Genomic DNA, 19,714 nt, shown 5'->3' with positions numbered 1-19,714 from the left:
CAGGCGCGATTAGAATTACCGAAGCCCTCTCCTGTTTAATCCGTGCAATCACCCTGGGAAGGAGAGCAAACGGTGGAAACACATAAGCAAGGTTGAACGACCAAGGCACTGCCAGGGCATCTATCGGTTCGGCCTGAGGATCCCTCGACCTGGAACTGTATCTTGGGAGCTTGGCATTCTGACGAGACGCCATCAGATCCAATTCCGGTCTGCCCCATCTGAGAATCAGAGTGGCAAAGACCTCCGGATGGAGTTCCCACTCCCCCGGATGAAACGTATGTCTGCTTAAAAAGTCCGCTTCCCAGTTGTCCACTCCTGGGATGTAGATTGCTGACAGATAACAAGAGTGAGCCTCCGCCCATCGAATTATCTTGAATACTTCTGTCATCGCTAAGGAACTCCTTGTTCCTCCCTGATAATTGATGTAAGCCACAGTCGTGATGTTGTCTGACTGAAAACGGATGAATTTGGCCGAAGCCAACTGAGGCCAAGCCTGAAGCACATTGAATATTGCTCTCAATTCCAGTATTGATTGGAAGTAGAGACTCCGACCGAGTCCACACACCCTGAGCCTTCAAGGAATTCCAGACTGCACCCCATCCTAGTAGACTGGCGTCCATTGTCACTACCACCCATGAGGGTCTGCGGAAGCACGTCCCTTAGGACAGATGATCCGGCGACAACCAAAGAAGAGTGTCTCCTGATCCAGATATATCTGAGGAGACAAATTTGCATAATCTCCATTCCACTGCCTGAGCATGCACAGCTGCAGCGGTCTGAGATGAAAACAAGCAAACGGAATGATGTCCATTGCCGCCACCATCAATCCAATTACCTCCATGCACTGAGCCACTGATGGCCGAGGAGTGGACTGAAGGGTTCGGCATTTATTCAGAATCTTTAACTTTCTGACCTCTGTCAAGAAAATTTTCATGGATACGGAATCTATTAGAGTTCCCAAGAAGGGAACCCTTGTCTGTGGAATTAATTAACTCTTTTCTAGATTCACCTTCCACCCGTGAGTCCTCAGAAAGGACAGAACCATGTCTGTATGAGATTTTGTCAGATGGTAAGACGACGCCTGGATCAGAATATCGTCTAGATAAGGTGCCACTGCAATACCCAGCGGTCTGAGAACCGCCAGAAGGGACCCTAGAACCTTTGTGAAGATCCTGGGTGCTGTGGCCAACCCGAGGGGAAGAGCCACGAACTGAAAATGTTTGTCCAGGAAGGCAAACCTTAGGAACTGATGATGATCCTTGTAGATAGGAATATGAAGGTATGCATCCTTCAAGTCCACGGTAGTCATATATTGACCCTCCTGGATCAATGGTAGAATTGTTTGAATAGTCTACATCTTGAAGGATGGGACTCTGAAAAACTTGTTTAGACTCTTGAGATCTAAAATGGTTCTGAACGTTCCCTCTTTTTTGGGAACCACGAAAAGATTTGAGTAAAACCCCTGCCCCTGTTCCAGTATTGGAACGGGACGAATTACTCCCATAGTAGAGAGGTCTTTTACACAAAGTAAGAACGCCTCTCTTTTTATCTGGTCTACAGACAATCGTGAAAGAAGAAACCTCCCCCTTGGGAGAGAATTTTTGAATTCAAGTTGATACCCTTGGGACACGATTTCCAGTGTCCAGGGGTCCTGAACATCTCTTATCCAAGCCTGGGAAAAGAGAGAAAGTCTGCCCCCTACTAGATCCGGTCCCGGATCGGGGGGCCCCCCTTCATGCTGTCTTGGGAGCAGCAGTGGGCTTCTTGGGTTCTTTACCTTTGTTCCAAGCCTGGTTGGGTCTCCAGAGGGACTTGGCTTGAGCAAAATTCCCTTCCTGTTTAGCGGAAGAAGAAGCGGGGACTCCTTTGAAATACCGAAAGGAACGAAAATTGTTTTGTTTACCCCTCAGTTTAGCTGCTTTATCCTGAGGTAGGAGATGACCCTTACATCCCGTAATGTCAGAAATGATTTCTTTCAAGTCAGGCCCGAATAGGGTTATCCCTTTGAAAGGAATAGCCAAAAGCTTCGACTTAGATGACACATCAGCAGACCAAGACTTTAACCATAACGCTCTATGCGCTAAAATGGCAAATCCGGCATTCTTAGCCGCCAACTTGGCAATCTAAAAGGCGGCGTCCGTAATAAAAGAATTAGCCAGCTTAAGAGCCTTAATTCTATCTAAAATTTCCTCTAAGGGAGTCTCAGTCTTAAGAGACTCTTCTAAGGCGTCAAACCAGAAGGCCGCCGCAGTTGTGACTGGCACAAACCCTGATGAATAAATAACTTCTTTAGTAGACCCTCCAACTTTTTATCCATAGGGTCTTTGAAAGCACAACTGTCCTCAATAGAAATACTAGTACGCTTAGCCAGGGTAGATATAGGTCCCTCCACCTTAGGGACTGTTTGCCAAGAGTCCCGGACGGTGTCAGCTATGGGATACATTTTCTTAAAATTAGGAGGTGAGAATGGGATACCCGGTCTTTCCCATTCCCGCGTAATAATTTCCGAGATTCACTTAGGAACTGGAAAAACATCAGAGTAAGCAGGTACCTCTAAATATTTGTCCATCTTACACAATTTCTCTGGTGGAACCACAATAGAGTCACAGTCGCTAAAACCTGCCGAAGTAACAGGCGGAGGTGTTCAAGCTTAAATCTAAATGACATTACATAAATAAAAAGAGAGAAGTGCTCAACCTAGAAACGAACAACAGCATAATAGCTTGTTCTATGGCTAGTTACCACCCAAGAAGCAGCCTCTTTTTGCTCAACATGTGCCTTTCACAGAGAATAACTTTCCTGAAGCATATCAGTCTGATCCTGACTTCACAGAACAGTCCAGCCCCAAAATACCAGGCAATCCTTCTCTGAACGAGAGAAACAGCAAAACCCCAGACGTACGTTTCGGCCTATTGTGGGCCTCGTCAGTGAGGTGCAGCCATATTCCTCTAGGCACACCGAGCAACATGTCCATGTCTGGATTCCCGCATTTGGCCTCTGTCCTGCTGCGTTTGCCCTTCAATACTGGCAACTTAGACAAAACCTATGTAAGGGTAGATGACATAACTGTAGCCATATCCTGCAGAGTAAATGAAGTGGACGCGGTTGAAGAACACGGCGTCGCTTGGGTGGGCGTTAAAGGTTGTGACGCTTGGGGAGAAAGTAGCGGCATACCGATTCTCATCAGTCTGAGAATCATCCTTAGACATATTTGCATTAAAGAAAATCTGTTCTTTACATTGTAAGGCCCTTTCAGTACATGAGGGACAAAAAGTAAGAGAGGGTTTCACATTGGCATCTAAACACATAGAACATGTACTTTCCTGAAGTTCAGACATGTTAAACAGACTAGCAATAATAGTCGTTCTTTACTTGATATATTGACCTCTGAAGTCAAAACATATACTCAAAAATTTTGAGCTAAAAAGTGTACTGCGCCTTTAAATAATAAAAGCGCAACAATTTTTCTGTTATCAGAGAAACCGATGTTTGCAGCAATAGAAAATGCCCTTATGTGCCCGCAATAGCTTTACAATATTGCACCACTTGATAAGTTATGTTATATATCAATTTATATCAGTTTTAACAGTTTAATTAAATTATATCAATTCAGGCCCCTGCACCTCACCACAGCTCTGCTGCGGAGCCTACCTGCCCCCAGATAACACTGAAGAAACGTTCTCAAGTCTCTCTGTACCCTACGAGTACAAAACTGAGCTGGGCCCCACCGGAGCCTCAGAACCTTGCTGCCGATCCGGAAAACACACTGCGCGGCTGAGCATGCAAAATTAGGCCCCGCCCACCGTGGGCGTAACTCTTAGCCTGACCGAGAGCCGCATGGGTAGATAAAATAACATGTCGGTCCTCCAACTATAATAAAGCCATGTGCCCCTCTTATCTCAACACAATAATCGCATGTCAGTGAATATTGTCTCCTGCCAAGTCAGTAATAAACACATCGTAACGACAGCTAGCAACCGCAACTCCCAGCGTCAGCCCACACAGAAAATTTAAAGTGAAACATCACCACACTATTAAATAAGTAAAATAAAAGGGAATTCCAGGTACACCATTTCTCTTATAGTGCATACTGATTACCCCTCCCCAGTTAGGGAATAATCTCAGCCTGTTCTGATGTATCAAGTCTCCCCAGAAAACAAAAGACTGAACATACCTCAGTGCTGCTTGTAGCATGACACAGTTCTCCACACTGAAGATGTTTCTTTACACTACCTTCAACTGCTCTGTGGGAACCAGCATGGATCTTAGGTAACGTTTGCTAAGATCATCAACATCAGGGCAGAAAATAAAAGGTCTCCACTCCTCTTGGGAAGTTATAGACAGACGATTTCTCCCTGAAGCAAATAGTACTCACTGGCACCATTTTAAAATAAAAAACTTCTTGATTGAAGAATCTAAACTAACACCTCACTTTACCTCTTCCTATCACTAACACAGGCAAAGAGAATGACTGGGGTGGGAGGGAAGGGAGGAGCTATATATACAGCTCTGCTGTGGTGCTCTTTGCCACTTCCTGCTGACCAGGAGGCGTAATCCCATAAATAAGGCTGAAATCCGTGGACTCGTCATATCTTGTAAAAGAAACTATTTTACAGTGCACCGTCCCTTTAAATTACAGCCATAGGGGACAAAATGGGATATTAAACTCATTGAGATTGTACTATAAAACAATTATGTGTAGTAAAATATGTTCATTATTTATTCTGCCATCTTTTCCAGTAATTTAAATTCCGAAAAATGCGGCTTTCCATTTGTTGTTAAAAGTGTAAGTGCAGATTCCAGGCTTAACATTGGTATATTATATACAGTCTTGGGTTACACAGAGGACAACTTCACTCATCGGGTCTAGGTATATGTGAGGGAAAATCCTACAGTAACATAATGAAATTAAGCTCTCTTTATTTTGTTCTTCTCAGAGATGCAGCTGTCATGACATGGTTTAGATTTTACCCATGATTTCATATTCCTAGCAATTCTAATTCACTTATGTTCTCTTCTCTCCAGGACCTTTTTAGCAGGTGCAACACCTGGCTAAAATTTTAGCCAAACTTAAGCTAAAATTAGCTAATATTAAAAATGTTAAATTTTTAGTTTTTAAATTATCATTAAACACATTTATGTTAAATTATGCAATTAATGTGTGCTTTGGACAGCAGAAAATGACATAATAGAAAAAATTACACTTCCTCCAACCGGCTACTTCATAATATCATATGTTGCACTTAGTATCTATGTGTGTTGTGAAGTTTGCCTACATCTGTACTGACCATTCTCTATTTTTTGAGCACTTATTATTTATTAGTAAACCCAAATTATATCAAATTTATAAAGAAATAAAATGATTCATTTGGGGACTATTTTAATAAAAAAAACACTGACCATTTTGCTGGTTTTTAGACAACATACAAAGCACCTTGTGTATTCTCAGTGCACTATAGCATGGAAGTTTTACACACATACCTTGCCTCTGCACACTGCTAAGAAACTGGCACCACTAGTCCCGGGGCCTTGAATCTTCTCATAAAATGCATCAATCACCTAGCATAAAAGAACAAAAATTGTATAAAGGCATGAGAGCACAGGATTTTCTACCAGCTTAAAGGGATATGAAATCCAAACATTTTCTTATGTGATTCAGACAAAATACAAATTTTAAAAAAAGTTTCCAATTTACTTCTATTATCAAATTTGCTTTGTTCCCATGATATTCTGTGTTTAAGAGATACCTAGGTAGGCATCTGGAGCATTACATGGCAGAAAACAGTGCTGTCATCTAGTGCTCTTGTAAAACCGCTGTCTTATAGTGCTCCAGGAATGGGCCGTCTCCTAAGCACATATCCCAGCTTTCCAACAAAAGATACCAAGAGAATAAAGAAAAATTGATAAAAGAAATAAATTAGAATGCCATTTTAAATTGGATGCCCTATCTGAATCATGTAAGAAAAAAATTGGGTTTCCTATCCCTTTAATAAATACAAGTGCACTGACACATACCTCTGTGAAGGTTCCTTTTCCACGAGGCTCCACAAACATGGGTTTTACATCTTCTATCCGTGAAGCAAGACCTTGTTCCTGTTGGCACATGGAAAAAAGGCTAATTGAGCTTGAGAGAGTGCAGGTGGAACAAAATATGATCTGGCTTTAGAGGACAGGCACAAGAATTATCAGTCAAATGAGAGTGAGTGAAAGAAAAAAAGAAACACACGAAGGTCAGAAACGAAACAAAAATATCCAAGAAAGGGAAAATTTAAACAAAAAAACATAATTTATGCTTACCTGATAAATTCCTTTCTTCTGTAGTGTGATCAGTCCACGGGTCATCATTACTTCTGGGATATTACTCCTCCCCAACAGGAAGTGCAAGAGGATTCACCCAGCAGAGCTGCCATATAGCTCCTCCCCTCTACGTCACTCCCAGTCATTCGACCAAGGACCAACAAGAAAGGAGAAGCCAAAGCGTGTAGTGGTGACTGGAGTATAATTTAAAAAATATTTACCTGCCTTAAAAAACAGGGCGGGCCGTGGACTGATCACACTACAGAAGAAAGGAATTTATCAGGTAAGCATAAATTATGTTTTCTTCTGTTAAGTGTGATCAGTCCACGGGTCATCATTACTTCTGGGATACCAATACCAAAGCAAAAGTACACGGATGACGGGAGGGATAGGCAGGCTCTTTATACAGAAGGAACCACTGCCTGAAGGACCTTTCTCCCAAAAATAGCCTCCGAGGAAGCAAAAGTGTCAAATTTGTAAAATTTGGAAAAAGTATGAAGCGAAGACCAAGTTGCAGCCTTGCAAATCTGTTCAACAGAGGCCTCATTCTTAAAGGCCCAAGTGGAAGCCACAGCTCTAGTGGAATGAGCTGTAATTCTTTCAGGAGGCTGCTGTCCAGCAGTCTCATAAGCTAAACGAATTATGCTACGAAGCCAAAAAGAAAGAGAGGTAGCCGAAGCCTTTTGACCTCTCCTCTGACCAGAGTAAACGACAAACAGAGAAGACGTTTGTCGAAATTCCTTAGTTGCCTGTAAGTAAAATTTTAGGGCACGAACTACATCCAGATTGTGCAGAAGACGTTCCTTCTTCGAGGAAGGATTTGGACACAAAGAAGGAACAACAATCTCTTGATTGATATTCCTGTTAGTGACTACCATAGGTAAGAACCCAGGTTTAGTACGCAGAACTACCTTATCCGAATGAAAAATCAAATAAGGAGAATCACAATGTAAGGCTGATAACTCAGAGACTCTTCGAGCCGAGGAAATAGCCATTAAAAATAGAACTTTCCAAGATAACAACTTTATATCAATGGAATGAAGGGGTTCAAACGGAACGCCCTGTAAAACGTTAAGAACAAGGTTTAAACTCCATGGCGGAGCAACAGTCTTAAACACAGGCTTAATCCTGGCCAAAGCCTGACAAAAAGCCTGAACGTCTGGAACTTCTGACAGACGTTTGTGCAACAGAATGGACAGAGCTGAGATCTGCCCCTTTAATGAACTAGCAGATAAACCCTTTTCTAAACCTTCTTGTAGAAAAGACAATATCCTAGGAATCCTAACCTTACTCCAAGAGTAACCTTTGGATTCGCACCAATATAAGTATTTACGCCATATCTTATGGTAAATCCTTCTGGTAACAGGCTTCCTAGCCTGTATTAAGGTATCAATAACTGACTCAGAAAACCCACGTTTTGATAAAATCAAGCGTTCAATTTCCAAGCAGTCAGCTTCAGAGAAGTTAGATTTTGATGTTTGAAAGGACCCTGTATTAGAAGGTCCTGTTTCAGAGGTAGAGACCAAGGTGGACAGGATGACATGTCCACTAGGTCTGCATACCAAGTCCTGCGTGGCCATGCAGGTGCTATTAGAATAACTGATGCTCTCTCCTGTTTGATTCTGGCAATCAATCGAGGAAGCATCGGGAAGGGTGGAAACACATAAGCCATCCTGAAGTCCCAAGGTGCTGTCAAGGCATCTATCAGGACTGCTCCTGGATCCCTGGATCTGGACCCGTAACGAGGAAGCTTGGCGTTCTGTCGAGACGCCATGAGATCTATCTCTGGTTTGCCCCAACGTCGAAGTATTTGGGCAAAGACCTCCGGATGAAGTTCCCACTCCCCCGGATGAAAAGTCTGACGACTTAAAAAATCCGCCTCCCAGTTCTCCACTCCCGGGATGTGGATTGCTGACAGGTGGCAAGAGTGAGACTCTGCCCAGCGAATTATCTTTGATACTTCCATCATTGCTAGGGAGCTTCTTGTCCCTCCCTGATGGTTGATGTAAGCTACAGTCGTGATGTTGTCCGACTGAAACCTGATGAACCCCCGAGTTGTCAACTGGGGCCAAGCCAGAAGGGCATTGAGAACTGCTCTCAATTCCAGAATGTTTATTGGTAGGAGACTCTCCTCCTGATTCCATTGTCCCTGAGCTTTCAGAGAATTCCAGACGGCACCCCAACCTAGAAGGCTGGCGTCTGTTGTTACAATTGTCCAGTCTGGCCTGCTGAATGGCATCCCCCTGGACAGATGTGGCCGAGAAAGCCACCATAGAAGATAATTTCTGGTCTCTTGATCCAGATGCAGAGAAGGGGACAAGTCTGAGTAATCACCATTCCACTGACTTAGCATGCACAATTGCAGTGGTCTGAGGTGTAAGCGTGCAAAGGGTACTATGTCCATTGCCGCTACCATTAAGCCGATTACCTCCATGCATTGAGCCACTGACGGGTGTTGAATGGAATGAAGGGCGCGGCAAGCACTTTGAAGTCTTGTTAACCTGTCTTCTGTCAGGTAAATCTTCATTTCTACAGAATCTATAAGAGTCCCCAGGAAGGGAACTCTTGTGAGTGGAAAGAGAGAACTTTTCTTTTCGTTCACCTTCCATCCATGCGACCTTAGAAATGCCAGTACTAACTCTGTATGAGACTTGGCAGTTTGAAAGCTTGAAGCTTGTATCAGAATGTCGTCTAGGTACGGAGCTACCGAGATTCCTCGCGGTCTTAGTACCGCCAGAAGAGCACCCAGAACCTTTGTGAAGATTCTTGGAGCTGTAGCCAATCCGAATGGAAGAGCTACAAACTGGTAATGCCTGTCTAGGAAGGCAAACCTTAGGTACCGGTAATGATCTTTGTGAATCGGTATGTGAAGGTAAGCATCCTTTAAATCTACTGTGGTCATGTACTGACCCTTTTGGATCATGGGTAAAATTGTCCGAATAGTCTCCATTTTGAAAGATGGAACTCTTAGGAATTTGTTTAGGATCTTTAAATCCAGGATTGGTCTGAAAGTTCCCTCTTTTTTGGGAACCACAAACAGATTTGAGTAAAACCCTTGTCCCTGTTCCGACCGTGGAACTGGATGGATTACTCCCATTAACAAAAGCTCTTGTACGCAGCGTAGAAACGCCTCTTTCTTTGTTTGGTTTGTTGACAACCTTGACAGATGAAATCTCTCTCTTGGAGGAGAGTATTTGAAGTCCAGAAGGTATCCCTGAGACATCTCTTGCCCCAGCCTGGGCGAAGAGAGAAAGTCTGCCCCCCAATAGATCCGATCCCGGATCGGGGGCCCTCAATTCATGCTGTCTTAGGGGCAGCAGCAGGTTTCCTGGCCTGCTTGCCCTTGTTCCAAGACTGGTTAGGTCTCCAGCCTTGTCTGTAGCGAGCAACAGATCCTTCTTGTTTTGGAGCAGAGGAAGTTGATGCTGCTCCTGCTTTGAAATTCCGAAAGGAACGAAAATTAGACTGTCTAGCCTTAGGTTTGGCTCTGTCTTGAGGCAGGGCGTGGCCTTTACCTCCTGTAATGTCAGCGATAATTTCTTTCAAGCCGGGCCCAAATAAGGTCTGCCCTTTGAAAGGTATATTAAGTAATTTGGACTTAGAAGTAACATCAGCTGACCAGGATTTTAGCCACAGTGCTCTGCACGCCTGAATGGCGAATCCGGAATTCTTAGCCGTAAGTTTAGTTAAATGTACTACGGCCTCCGAAACGAATGAATTAGCTAGCTTAAGGATTCTAAGCTTGTCCGTAATGTCGTCCAGAGTAGCTGAACTCATGTTCTCTTCCAGAGACTCAAACCAAAATGCCGCCGCAGCCGTGACCGGCGCAATGCATGCAAGGGGTTGCAATATAAAACCTTGTTGAACAAACATTTTCTTAAGGTAACCCTCTAACTTTTTATCCATTGGATCTGAAAAGGCACAACTATCCTCCACCGGGATAGTGGTACGCTTAGCTAAAGTAGAAACTGCTCCCTCCACCTTAGGGACCGTTTGCCATAAGTCCCGTGTGGTGGTGTCTATTGGAAACATCTTTCTAAATATCGGAGGGGGTGAGAACGGCACACCGGGTCTATCCCACTCCTTAGTAATAATTTCAGTTAGTCTCTTAGGTATAGGAAAAACGTCAGTACTCGTTGGTACAGCAAAATATTTATCCAACCTACACATTTTCTCTGGTATTGCAACTGTGTTACAATCATTCAGAGCCGCTAACACCTCCCCTAGTAATACACGGAGGTTTTCTAGCTTAAATTTAAAATTTAAAATATCTGAATCCAATCTGTTTGGATCAGAACCGTCAGCCGCAGAATGAAGCTCTCCGTCCTCATGTTCTGCAAGTTGTGACGCAGTATCTGACATGGCCCTAGCATTATCAGCGCACTCTGTTCTCACCCCAGAGTGATCACGCTTGCCTCTTAGTTCTGGTAATTTAGCCAAAACTTCAGTCATAACAGTAGCCATATCCTGTAATGTTATTTGTAATGGCCGCCCAGATGTACTGGGCGCCACCATATCGCGCACCTCCCGAGCGGGAGATGTAGGTACTGACACGTGAGGCGAGTTAGTCGGCATAACTCTCCCCGCGCTGTTTGGTGAAATGTGTTCAATTTGTACAGATTGACTTTTATTTAAAGTAGCATCAATACAGTTAGTACATAAATTTCTATTGGGCTCCACTTTGGCTTTAGCACAAATAGCACAATTATCTTCCTCTGAATCAGACATGTTTAACACACTAGCAATAAACCAGCAACTTGGAAATACTATTCAAATAAAATACTATGAAAACGTACTGTGCCTATAAGAAGCACAGACAGATTTATGACAGTTGAAGTTAATAAACTGAAAAGGTTATAGCATCAATCTTTGTAAAAAACACAATTTTAGCAAAGGTTTGTTCCCATTAGCAAAGGATAACTAACCCTGATAGCAGAAAAAAAGTTAAATAATAAACGTTTATTATCACAGTCAACTACAATCTCACAGCTCTGCTGTGAATGATTACCTCCCTCAAAACAAGTTTTGAAGACCCCTGAGTTCTGTAGAGATGAACCGGATCATGCAGGAAATACAATGAGCTTCTGACTGAAATTTTTTGATGCGTAGCAAAAGCGCCAAAAAAGGCCCCTCCCCCTCACACACAACAGTGAGAGAGATCAGTAAACTGTCAGAATTAGATCAAGCAACTGCCAAGTGGAAAAATAGTGCCCAAACATTTTATTCACCCAGTACCTCAGAAAAATGAAAACGATTTTACATTCCAGCAAAAACGTTTAACATAAATTAAGAGTTATTAAAAAGCCTGTTGCTAGTCCCTGCAAAATAGGCTAAAATCTCATGTACACAGTGTAATTCCAGTGAAGTACCATTCCCCAGAATACTGAAGTGTAAAATATACATACATGACATTATATCGGTATGGCAGGATTTTCTCATCAATTCCATTGTCAGAAAAATAAAAGCTGCTACATACCTCTTTGCAGAGTAATCTGCCCGCTGTCCCCTGATCTGAAGTTTTACCTCTCCTCAGATGGCCGAGAAACAGCAATATGATCTTAACTACTCCGGCTAAAATCATAGTAAAAACCCCGGTAGATTCTTCTTCAAATTCTACCAGAGAATGAATAACACACTCCGGTGCTATTATAAAATAACAAACTTTTGATTGAAGTTATAAAACTAAATATAATCACCATAGTCCTCTCACACATCCTATCTAGTCGTTGGGTGCAAGAGAATGACTGGGAGTGACGTAGAGGGGAGGAGCTATATGGCAGCTCTGCTGGGTGAATCCTCTTGCACTTCCTGTTGGGGAGGAGTAATATCCCAGAAGTAATGATGACCCGTGGACTGATCACACTTAACAGAAGAAATTAAAAAAATGTATGCTTACCAAATAAATTCCTTTCTTTCATGGCAGGGAGAGTCCGCGACTTCATTCATTACTGTTGGGAATATCAACACCTGGCCACCAGAAGGAGGCAGACACACCCCAGCCAAAGGCTATAAATATCCCTCCCACTTCCACTATCCACCCAGTCACTCGGACGAGGGAACAGAAAAGCAGGAGAAACATTAGGGTATAAAGGTGCCAAAAGAAAAAATAACAGGGAAGCCACCTAAAAAATATTATGGTCGGGGTCGTGGATTTATCTGGTAAGCATAAATTTTGTTTTCTTTTGAAAGGCAGGGAGAATCCACAACTTCATTCATTACTGTTAGGAACCAATACCCAAGCTCTAGAGGACACTGAATAAATAAACGGGAGGGCAAAAGAAAAGGTGAACCCTAATCTGAGGGCACCACAGCCTGTAACACCTTTCTCCCGAAAGCTGCTTCAGCCGAAGCAAACACATCGAATTTATAGAACTTAGAAAAAGTATGCAAGGAGGACCAGGTAGCTGCCTTTCAAATCTGATCCATAGAGGCTTCATTCTTAAAAGCCCAGGAGGAAGCAAATGCGTTAGTGGAATGAGCCGTTATACTCTCAGGAGGCTATTGCCCCGCTTTCTCATAAGCTAAGCGGATGACCCTCCTCAACCACAAAGATAAAGAAGTCTCAGTGGCCTTGTGGCCCTTGCATCTATCCACATACAACACACTTAGTAGTGTGAAAGTAGAATTCTGGAAGAAGGGTTGGGACAAAAGGAAGGAACAACGATCTCCTGATTGATGTTACAATCTAAGACCACCTTAGGAAGGAACCGTAACTTTGTACGTAAAACCGCCTTATCGGCATGGAAGACAAGGTAAGGGGGGGTCACACTGTAAAGCAGAAATCTCAGACTCTGCGAGCAGAGGTAATAGCCAAAAAAAACAAAACCTTCCAGGTTAACAGCTTAATGTCAACAGAATGCAACGGAGCTTGCTGTAAAACACAAAGAACAAGGTTGAGACTCCAAGGTGGAGCAAAAGGCTTGAAAACAGTTCTGATTCTATTTAGAGCCTTAACAAAAGACTGCACGTCCGGAAGATCCGCTAATCTCTTGTGCAACAAAACCGATAAAGCAGTGATCTGACCCTTCAGAGAGACCCTTCTCCAATCCATCTTGGAGAAAAACATAATTTATGCTTACCTAATAAATTTATTTCTCTTGTAGTGTATCCAGTCCACGGATCATCCATTACTTATGGGATATTCTCCTTCCCAACAGGAAGTTGCAAGAGGATCACCCACAGCAGAGCTGCTATATAGCTCCTCCCCTAACTGCCATATCCAGTCATTCGACCGAAACAAACAGGGAAAGGAGAAACCATAGGGTGCAGTGGTGACTGTAGTTTAATTAAATTTTAGACCTGCCTTAAAATGACCGGGCGGGCCGTGGACTGGATACACTACAAGAGAAATAAATTTATCAGGTAAGCATAAATTATGTTTTCTCTTGTTAAGTGTATCCAGTCCAAGGATCATCCATTACTTATGGGATACCAATACCAACGTACACGGATGATGGGAGGGACAAGGCAGGGATTAAGTGGAAGGAACCACTGCCTGAAGAACCTTTCTCCCAAAAACAGCCTCCGAAGAAGCAAAAGTATCAAATTTGTAAAATTTTGAAAAAGTGTGAAGCGAAGACCAAGTCGCGGCCTTGCAAATCTGTTCAACAGAGGCATAATTTTTAAAGGCCCAGGTGGAAGCCACAGCTCTAGTAGAATGAGCTGTAATTCTTTCAGGGGGCTGCTGTCCAGCAGTCTCATAGGCTAGGCGTATAATACTCCGAAGCCAAAAGGAGAGAGAGGTTGCCGAAGCTTTTTGACCTCTCCTCTGTCCAGAATAAACGACAAACAGGGAAGATGTTTGACGAAAATCTTTAGTAGCCTGTAAGTAAAACTTCAAGGCACGGACTACGTCCAGATTATGTAAAAGACGTTCCTTCTTTGAAGGAGGATTAGGACACAATGATGGAACAACAATCTCTTGATTGATATTCTTGTTAGAAACCACCTTAGGTAAAAACCCAGGTTTGGTACGCAGAACTACCTTATCTGCATGAAAAATAAGATAAGGAGAATCACATTGTAAGGCAGATAGCTCAGAGACTCTCAAAGCCGAGGAAATAGCCATCAAAAACAGAACTTTCCAAGATAAAAGCTTAATATCAATGGAATGAAGGGGTTCAAACGGAACTCCTTGAAGAACTTTAAGAACCAAGTTTAAGCTCCATGGGGGAGCAACAGGTTTAAACACAGGCTTAATTCTAACCAAAGCCTGACAAAATGCCTGGACGTCTGGAACTTCTGCCAGACGCTTGTGCAAAGGAATAGACAGAGCAGAAATCTGTCCATTTAAGGAACTAGCTGATAATCCTTTGTCCAAACCCTCTTGGAGAAAGGACAAAATCCTAGGAATCCTAACCTTACTCCATGAGTAATTCTTGGATTCACACCAGTAAAGATATGTAGGCCTTATCTTGTGATAGATTTTCCTTGTAACAGGCTTTCGTGCCTGTATAAAGGTATCAATGACTGACTCGGAGAAGCCACGCTTTGATAGAATCAAGCGTTCAATCTCCATGCAGTCAGTCTCAGAGAAATTAGATTTGGATGATTGAAAGGACCTTGTATTAGAAGGTCCTGTCTTAGAGGCAGAGTCCATGGTGGAAAGGATGACATGTCCACTAGGTCTGCATACCAGGTCCTGCGTGGCCACGCAGGCGCTATTAGAATCACCGATGCTCTCTCCTGTTTGATTTTGGCAATCAGGTGAGAGAGCAGAGGAAACGGTGGAAACACATAAGCCAGGTTGAAGAACCAAGGCGCTGCTAGAGCATCTATCAGCGTCGCTTCTGGGTCCCTGGACCTGGATCCGTAACAAGGAAGCTTGGCGTTCTGGCGAGACGCCATGAGATCCAACTCTGGTTTGCCCCAACGATGAATCAATTGAGCAAACACCTCCAGATGGAGTTCCCACTCCCCCGGGTGAAAAGTCTGACGACTTAGAAAATCCGCCTCCCAGTTCTCCACGCCTGGGATATGGATTGCTGACAGGTGGCAAGAGTGAGTCTCTGCCCAGCGAATTATTTTTGAGACTTCTAACATCACTAGGGAACTCCTGGTTCCCCCTTGATGGTTGATGTAAGCCACAGTCGTGATATTGTCCAACTGAAATCTGATGAATCTCAGTGTTGCTAACTGAGGCCAAGCCAGAAGAGCATTGAATATTGCTCTTAACTCTAGAATATTTATCGGAAGGAGTTTCTCCTCCTGAGTCCACGATCCCTGTGCCTTCAGGGAGTTCCAGACTGCACCCCAACCTAGAAGGCTGGCATCTGTTGTTACAATTGTCCAATCTGGCCTGCGAAAGGTCATACCCTCGGACAGGTGGACCCGAGACAACCACCAGAGAAGAGAATCTCTGGTCTCTTGATCCAGATTTAGCAGAGGGGACAAATCTGTGTAATCCCCATTCCACTGACTTAGCATGCATAATTGCAGCAGTCTGAGATGTAGGCGCGCAAATGGCACTATGTCCATTGCCGCTACCATTAAGCCGATCACCTCCATACACTGAGCCACCGAAGGGCGCGGAATGGAATGAAGAATACGGCAAGCATTTAGAAGCTTTGATAACCTGGACTCCGTCAGGTAAATTTTCATCTCTACAGAATCTATAAGAGTCCCTAAGAAGGAGACTCTTGTGAGTGGGGATAGAGAACTCTTTTCCTCGTTCACTTTCCACCCGTGCGATCTCAGAAATGCCAGAACTATCTCTGTATGAGACTTGGCAATTTGAAAGCTTGACGCCTGTATCAGGATGTCGTCTAGATACGGAGCCACCGCTATGCCTCACGGTCTTAGAACCGCCAGAAGTGAGCCCAGAACCTTCGTAAAGATTCTCGGGGCTGTAGCCAACCCGAAGGGAAGAGCTACAAACTGGTAATGCCTGTCTAGAAAGGCAAACCTTAGGAACCGATGATGATCTTTGTAAATCGGTATGTGAAGGTAGGCATCCTTTAAGTCCACTGTGGTCATGTACTGACCCTCTTGGATCATGGGTAGGATGGTCCGAATAGTTTCCATTTTGAAAGATGGAACTCTGAGGAATTTGTTTAAGATCTTTAGATCCAAAATTGGTCTGAAGGTTCCCTCTTTTTTGGGAACCACAAACAGATTTGAATAAAAACCCTGTCCTTGTTCCGTCCACAGAACTGGATGGATCACTCCCATTACTAGGAGGTCTTGCAAACAGCGTAGGAATGCCTCTTTCTTTATCTGATTTGCAGATAACCTTGAAAGATGAAATCTCCCTTGTGGAGGGGAAGCTTTGAAGTCCAGAAGATATCCCTGAGATATGATCTCCAACGCCCAGGGATCCTGAACATCTCTTGCCCACGCCTGGGCGAAGAGAAAAAGTCTGCCCCCTACTAGATCCGTCGCCGGATAGGGGGCCGTTCCTTCATGCTGTCTTATAGGCAGCAGCAGGCTTTCTGGCCTGCTTGCCTTTGTTCCAGGACTGGTTAGGTTTCCAGGCCTGCTTAGATTGAGCAAAAGTTCCCTCTTGTCTTGAAGCGGAGGAAGTTGATGCTGCACCTGCCTTGGAATTTCGAAAGGCACGAAAATTAGACTGTTTGGCCTTTGATTTGGCCCTGTCCTGAGGAAGGGTATGACCCTTACCTCCAGTAATATCAGCAATAATTTCTTTCAAACCAGGCCCGAATAAGGTCTGCCCCTCGAAAGGAATGTTGAGTAATTTAGACTTTGAAGTCACATCAGCTGACCAGGATTTGAGCCATAGCGCCCTACGCGCCTGGATGGCGAATCCGGAATTCTTAGCCGTTAGTTTAGTCAAATGAACAATGGCATCAGAAACAAATGAGTTAGCTAGCTTAAGAGTTCTAAGCTTGTCAACAATTTTAGTCAATGGAGCTGTATGGATGGCCTCATCCAGGGCCTCAAACCAGGATGCTGCCGCAGCAGTGACAGGCGCAATGCATGCAAGGGGCTGTAAAATAAAACCTTGTTGAATAAACATTTTCTTAAGGTAACCCTCTAATTTTTTATCCATTGGATCTGAAAAAGCACAACTGTCCTCAACCAGGATAGTGGTACGCTTTGCTAAAGTAGAAACTGCTCCCTCCACCTTAGGGACAGTCTGCCATAAGTCCCGTGTAGTGGCATCTATTGGAAACATTTTTCTAAATATAGGAGGTGGGGAAAAGGGCCACCGGGCCTATCCCACTCCTTACTAATAATTTCTGTAAGCCTTTTAGGTATTGGAAAAACATCAGTACTCACCGGCACTGCATAGTATTTATCCAGCCTACACAATTTCTCTGGCACTGCAATTGTGTCACAGTCATTCAGAGCAGCTAATACCTCCCCAAGCAATACACGGAGGTTCTCAAGCTTAAATTTAAAATTAGAAATCTCTGAATCAGGTCTCCCCGAATCAGAGACGTCACCCACAGACTGAAGCTCTCCGTCCTCAGGTTCTGCATATTGTGACGCAGTATCAGACATGGCTCTTACAGCATATACGCGCTCTGTATCTCGTCTAACCTCAGAGCTATCGCGCTTGCCTCTCAATTCAGGCAATCTGGATAATACCTCTGACAGGGTATTATTCATGATTGCAGCCATGTCCTGCAAAGTAATCGCTATGGGCGTCCCTGATGTACTTGGCGCTATATTAGCGTGCGTCCCTTGAGCGGGAGGCGAAGGGTCCGACACGTGGGGAGAGTTAGTCGGCATAACTTCCCCCTCGACAGACCCCTCTGGTGACAATTCTTTTATAGATAAAGACTGATCTTTACTGTTTAAGGTGAAATCAATACATTTAGTACACATTCTCCTATGGGGCTCCACCATGGCTTTTAAACATAATGAACAAGTATCCTCTGTTTCAGACATGTTTGTACAGACTAGCAATGAGACTAGCAAGCTTGGAAAACACTTTAAAGCAAGTTAACAAGCAATATAAAAAACGTTACTATGCCTTTAAGAGAAAAAATTTTGACAAAATTTGAAATAACAGTGAAAAAAGGCAGTTACACTAACAAAATTTTTACAGTGTATGTAACAAGTCAGCAGAGCATTGCACCCACTTGCAAATGGATGATTAACCCCTTAATAACAAAAACAGAATAATAAATGACAAAAACGTTTTTTAAACACAGTCACAACAACTGCCACAGTCTACTGTGATTGTTACCCTCCTCAAACACGACTTTGAAGCCTTTTGAGCCCTTCAGAGATGTCCTGTATCATGCAGAGGGAAGCTGAAAGTCTCTGTCAGTATTTTTAGCTGCACAGAAAAGCACTAAAATAGGCCCTTCCCACTCATATTGCAACAGTGGAAAGCTTCAGGAAACTGTCTCTAGGCAGAAATCAAACCAGCCATGTGGAAAAAAAATAGGCCCCAATAAGTTTGGTCACCAAACATATATAAAAACGATTAACATGCCAGCAAACGTTTTATATTACATTTTTATAAGAGTATGCATCTCTATTAATAAGCCTGATACCAGTAGCTATCACTGCATTTAAGGCTTTACTTACATTAATCCGGTATAAGCAGCATTTTCTAGCAATTTCCATCCCTAGAAAAATATTAACTGCACATACCTCATTGCAGGAAAACCTGCACGCCATTCCCTCTCTTAAGTTACCTCACTCCTCAGAATATGTGAGAACAGCCATGGATCTTAGTTACTTCTGCTAAGATCATAGAAAATGCAGGCAGATTCTTCTTCTAAATACTGCCTGAGATAAACAGCACACTCCGGTACCATTTAAAAATAACAAACTTTTGATTGAAGAAATAAACTAAGTATAAAACACCACTCTCCTCTTACGACCTCCATCTTTGTTGAGGGTTGCAAGAGAATGACTGGATATGGCAGTTAGGGGAGGAGCTATATAGCAGCTCTGCTGTGGGTGATCCTCTTGCAACTTCCTGTTGGGAAGGAGAATATCCCATAAGTAATGGATGATCCGTGGACTGGATACACTTAACAAGAGAAAAATGTAATCCTTGTAACCCTCACCTTGTGCCATTGAAAACTATTTTCCTCATACCAGTGGAGGTAAGTCCGCCATAGTCGCATAGTAAATGCGACGAGTAACCGGCTTACGAGCCTGAATCAGAGTGTGTCTATGACAGTATCAGAAAACCCTCTTTTGGATAAGACTAATTGTTCAATTTCCACGAAGTCAGCCTCAGAGAATCTAGATTTTGATGTAGGAATGGCCCCTGCATTAGAAGGTCCATCCGATAAGGTAACCTCCAAGGAGGGGACGAGGGCATTCTCACCAGATCTGCAAACCAGGTCCTTTGAGGCCAGGATGTTGCTATTAGAATTACCGGAGCTTGCTCCTGCTTGATGCGAGTCACTACACGAGGTAGAAGAGCCAATGGTGGAAAATATATATACAAGTCTGAACCTCCATGGAACCGCTAATGAGTCTACTAACT

General features: G+C 43.4%; 1 protein-coding gene across 1 annotated transcript in view; it reads right to left on the bottom strand.

Annotated features, from left to right (window-relative positions):
* RTEL1 (regulator of telomere elongation helicase 1) overlaps window positions 1-19,714 on the bottom strand; it is a 161,041-nt gene that overhangs the window by 61,146 nt on the left and 80,181 nt on the right. Inside the window, exons 20-21 of the mRNA XM_053701471.1 lie at window positions 6,016-6,093; window positions 5,482-5,559 (exon numbers count right to left, since the gene is read on the bottom strand). Coding sequence (XP_053557446.1) covers window positions 5,482-5,559; window positions 6,016-6,093 — 156 coding nt within the window. The remainder of the gene's footprint in view (window positions 1-5,481; window positions 5,560-6,015; window positions 6,094-19,714) is intronic.

Source organism: Bombina bombina, chromosome 1 (assembly GCF_027579735.1).
Source record: "Bombina bombina isolate aBomBom1 chromosome 1, aBomBom1.pri, whole genome shotgun sequence".
NCBI lineage: Eukaryota > Metazoa > Chordata > Amphibia > Anura > Bombinatoridae > Bombina > Bombina bombina.
This window is presented reverse-complemented; position numbering and strand designations above follow the sequence as displayed.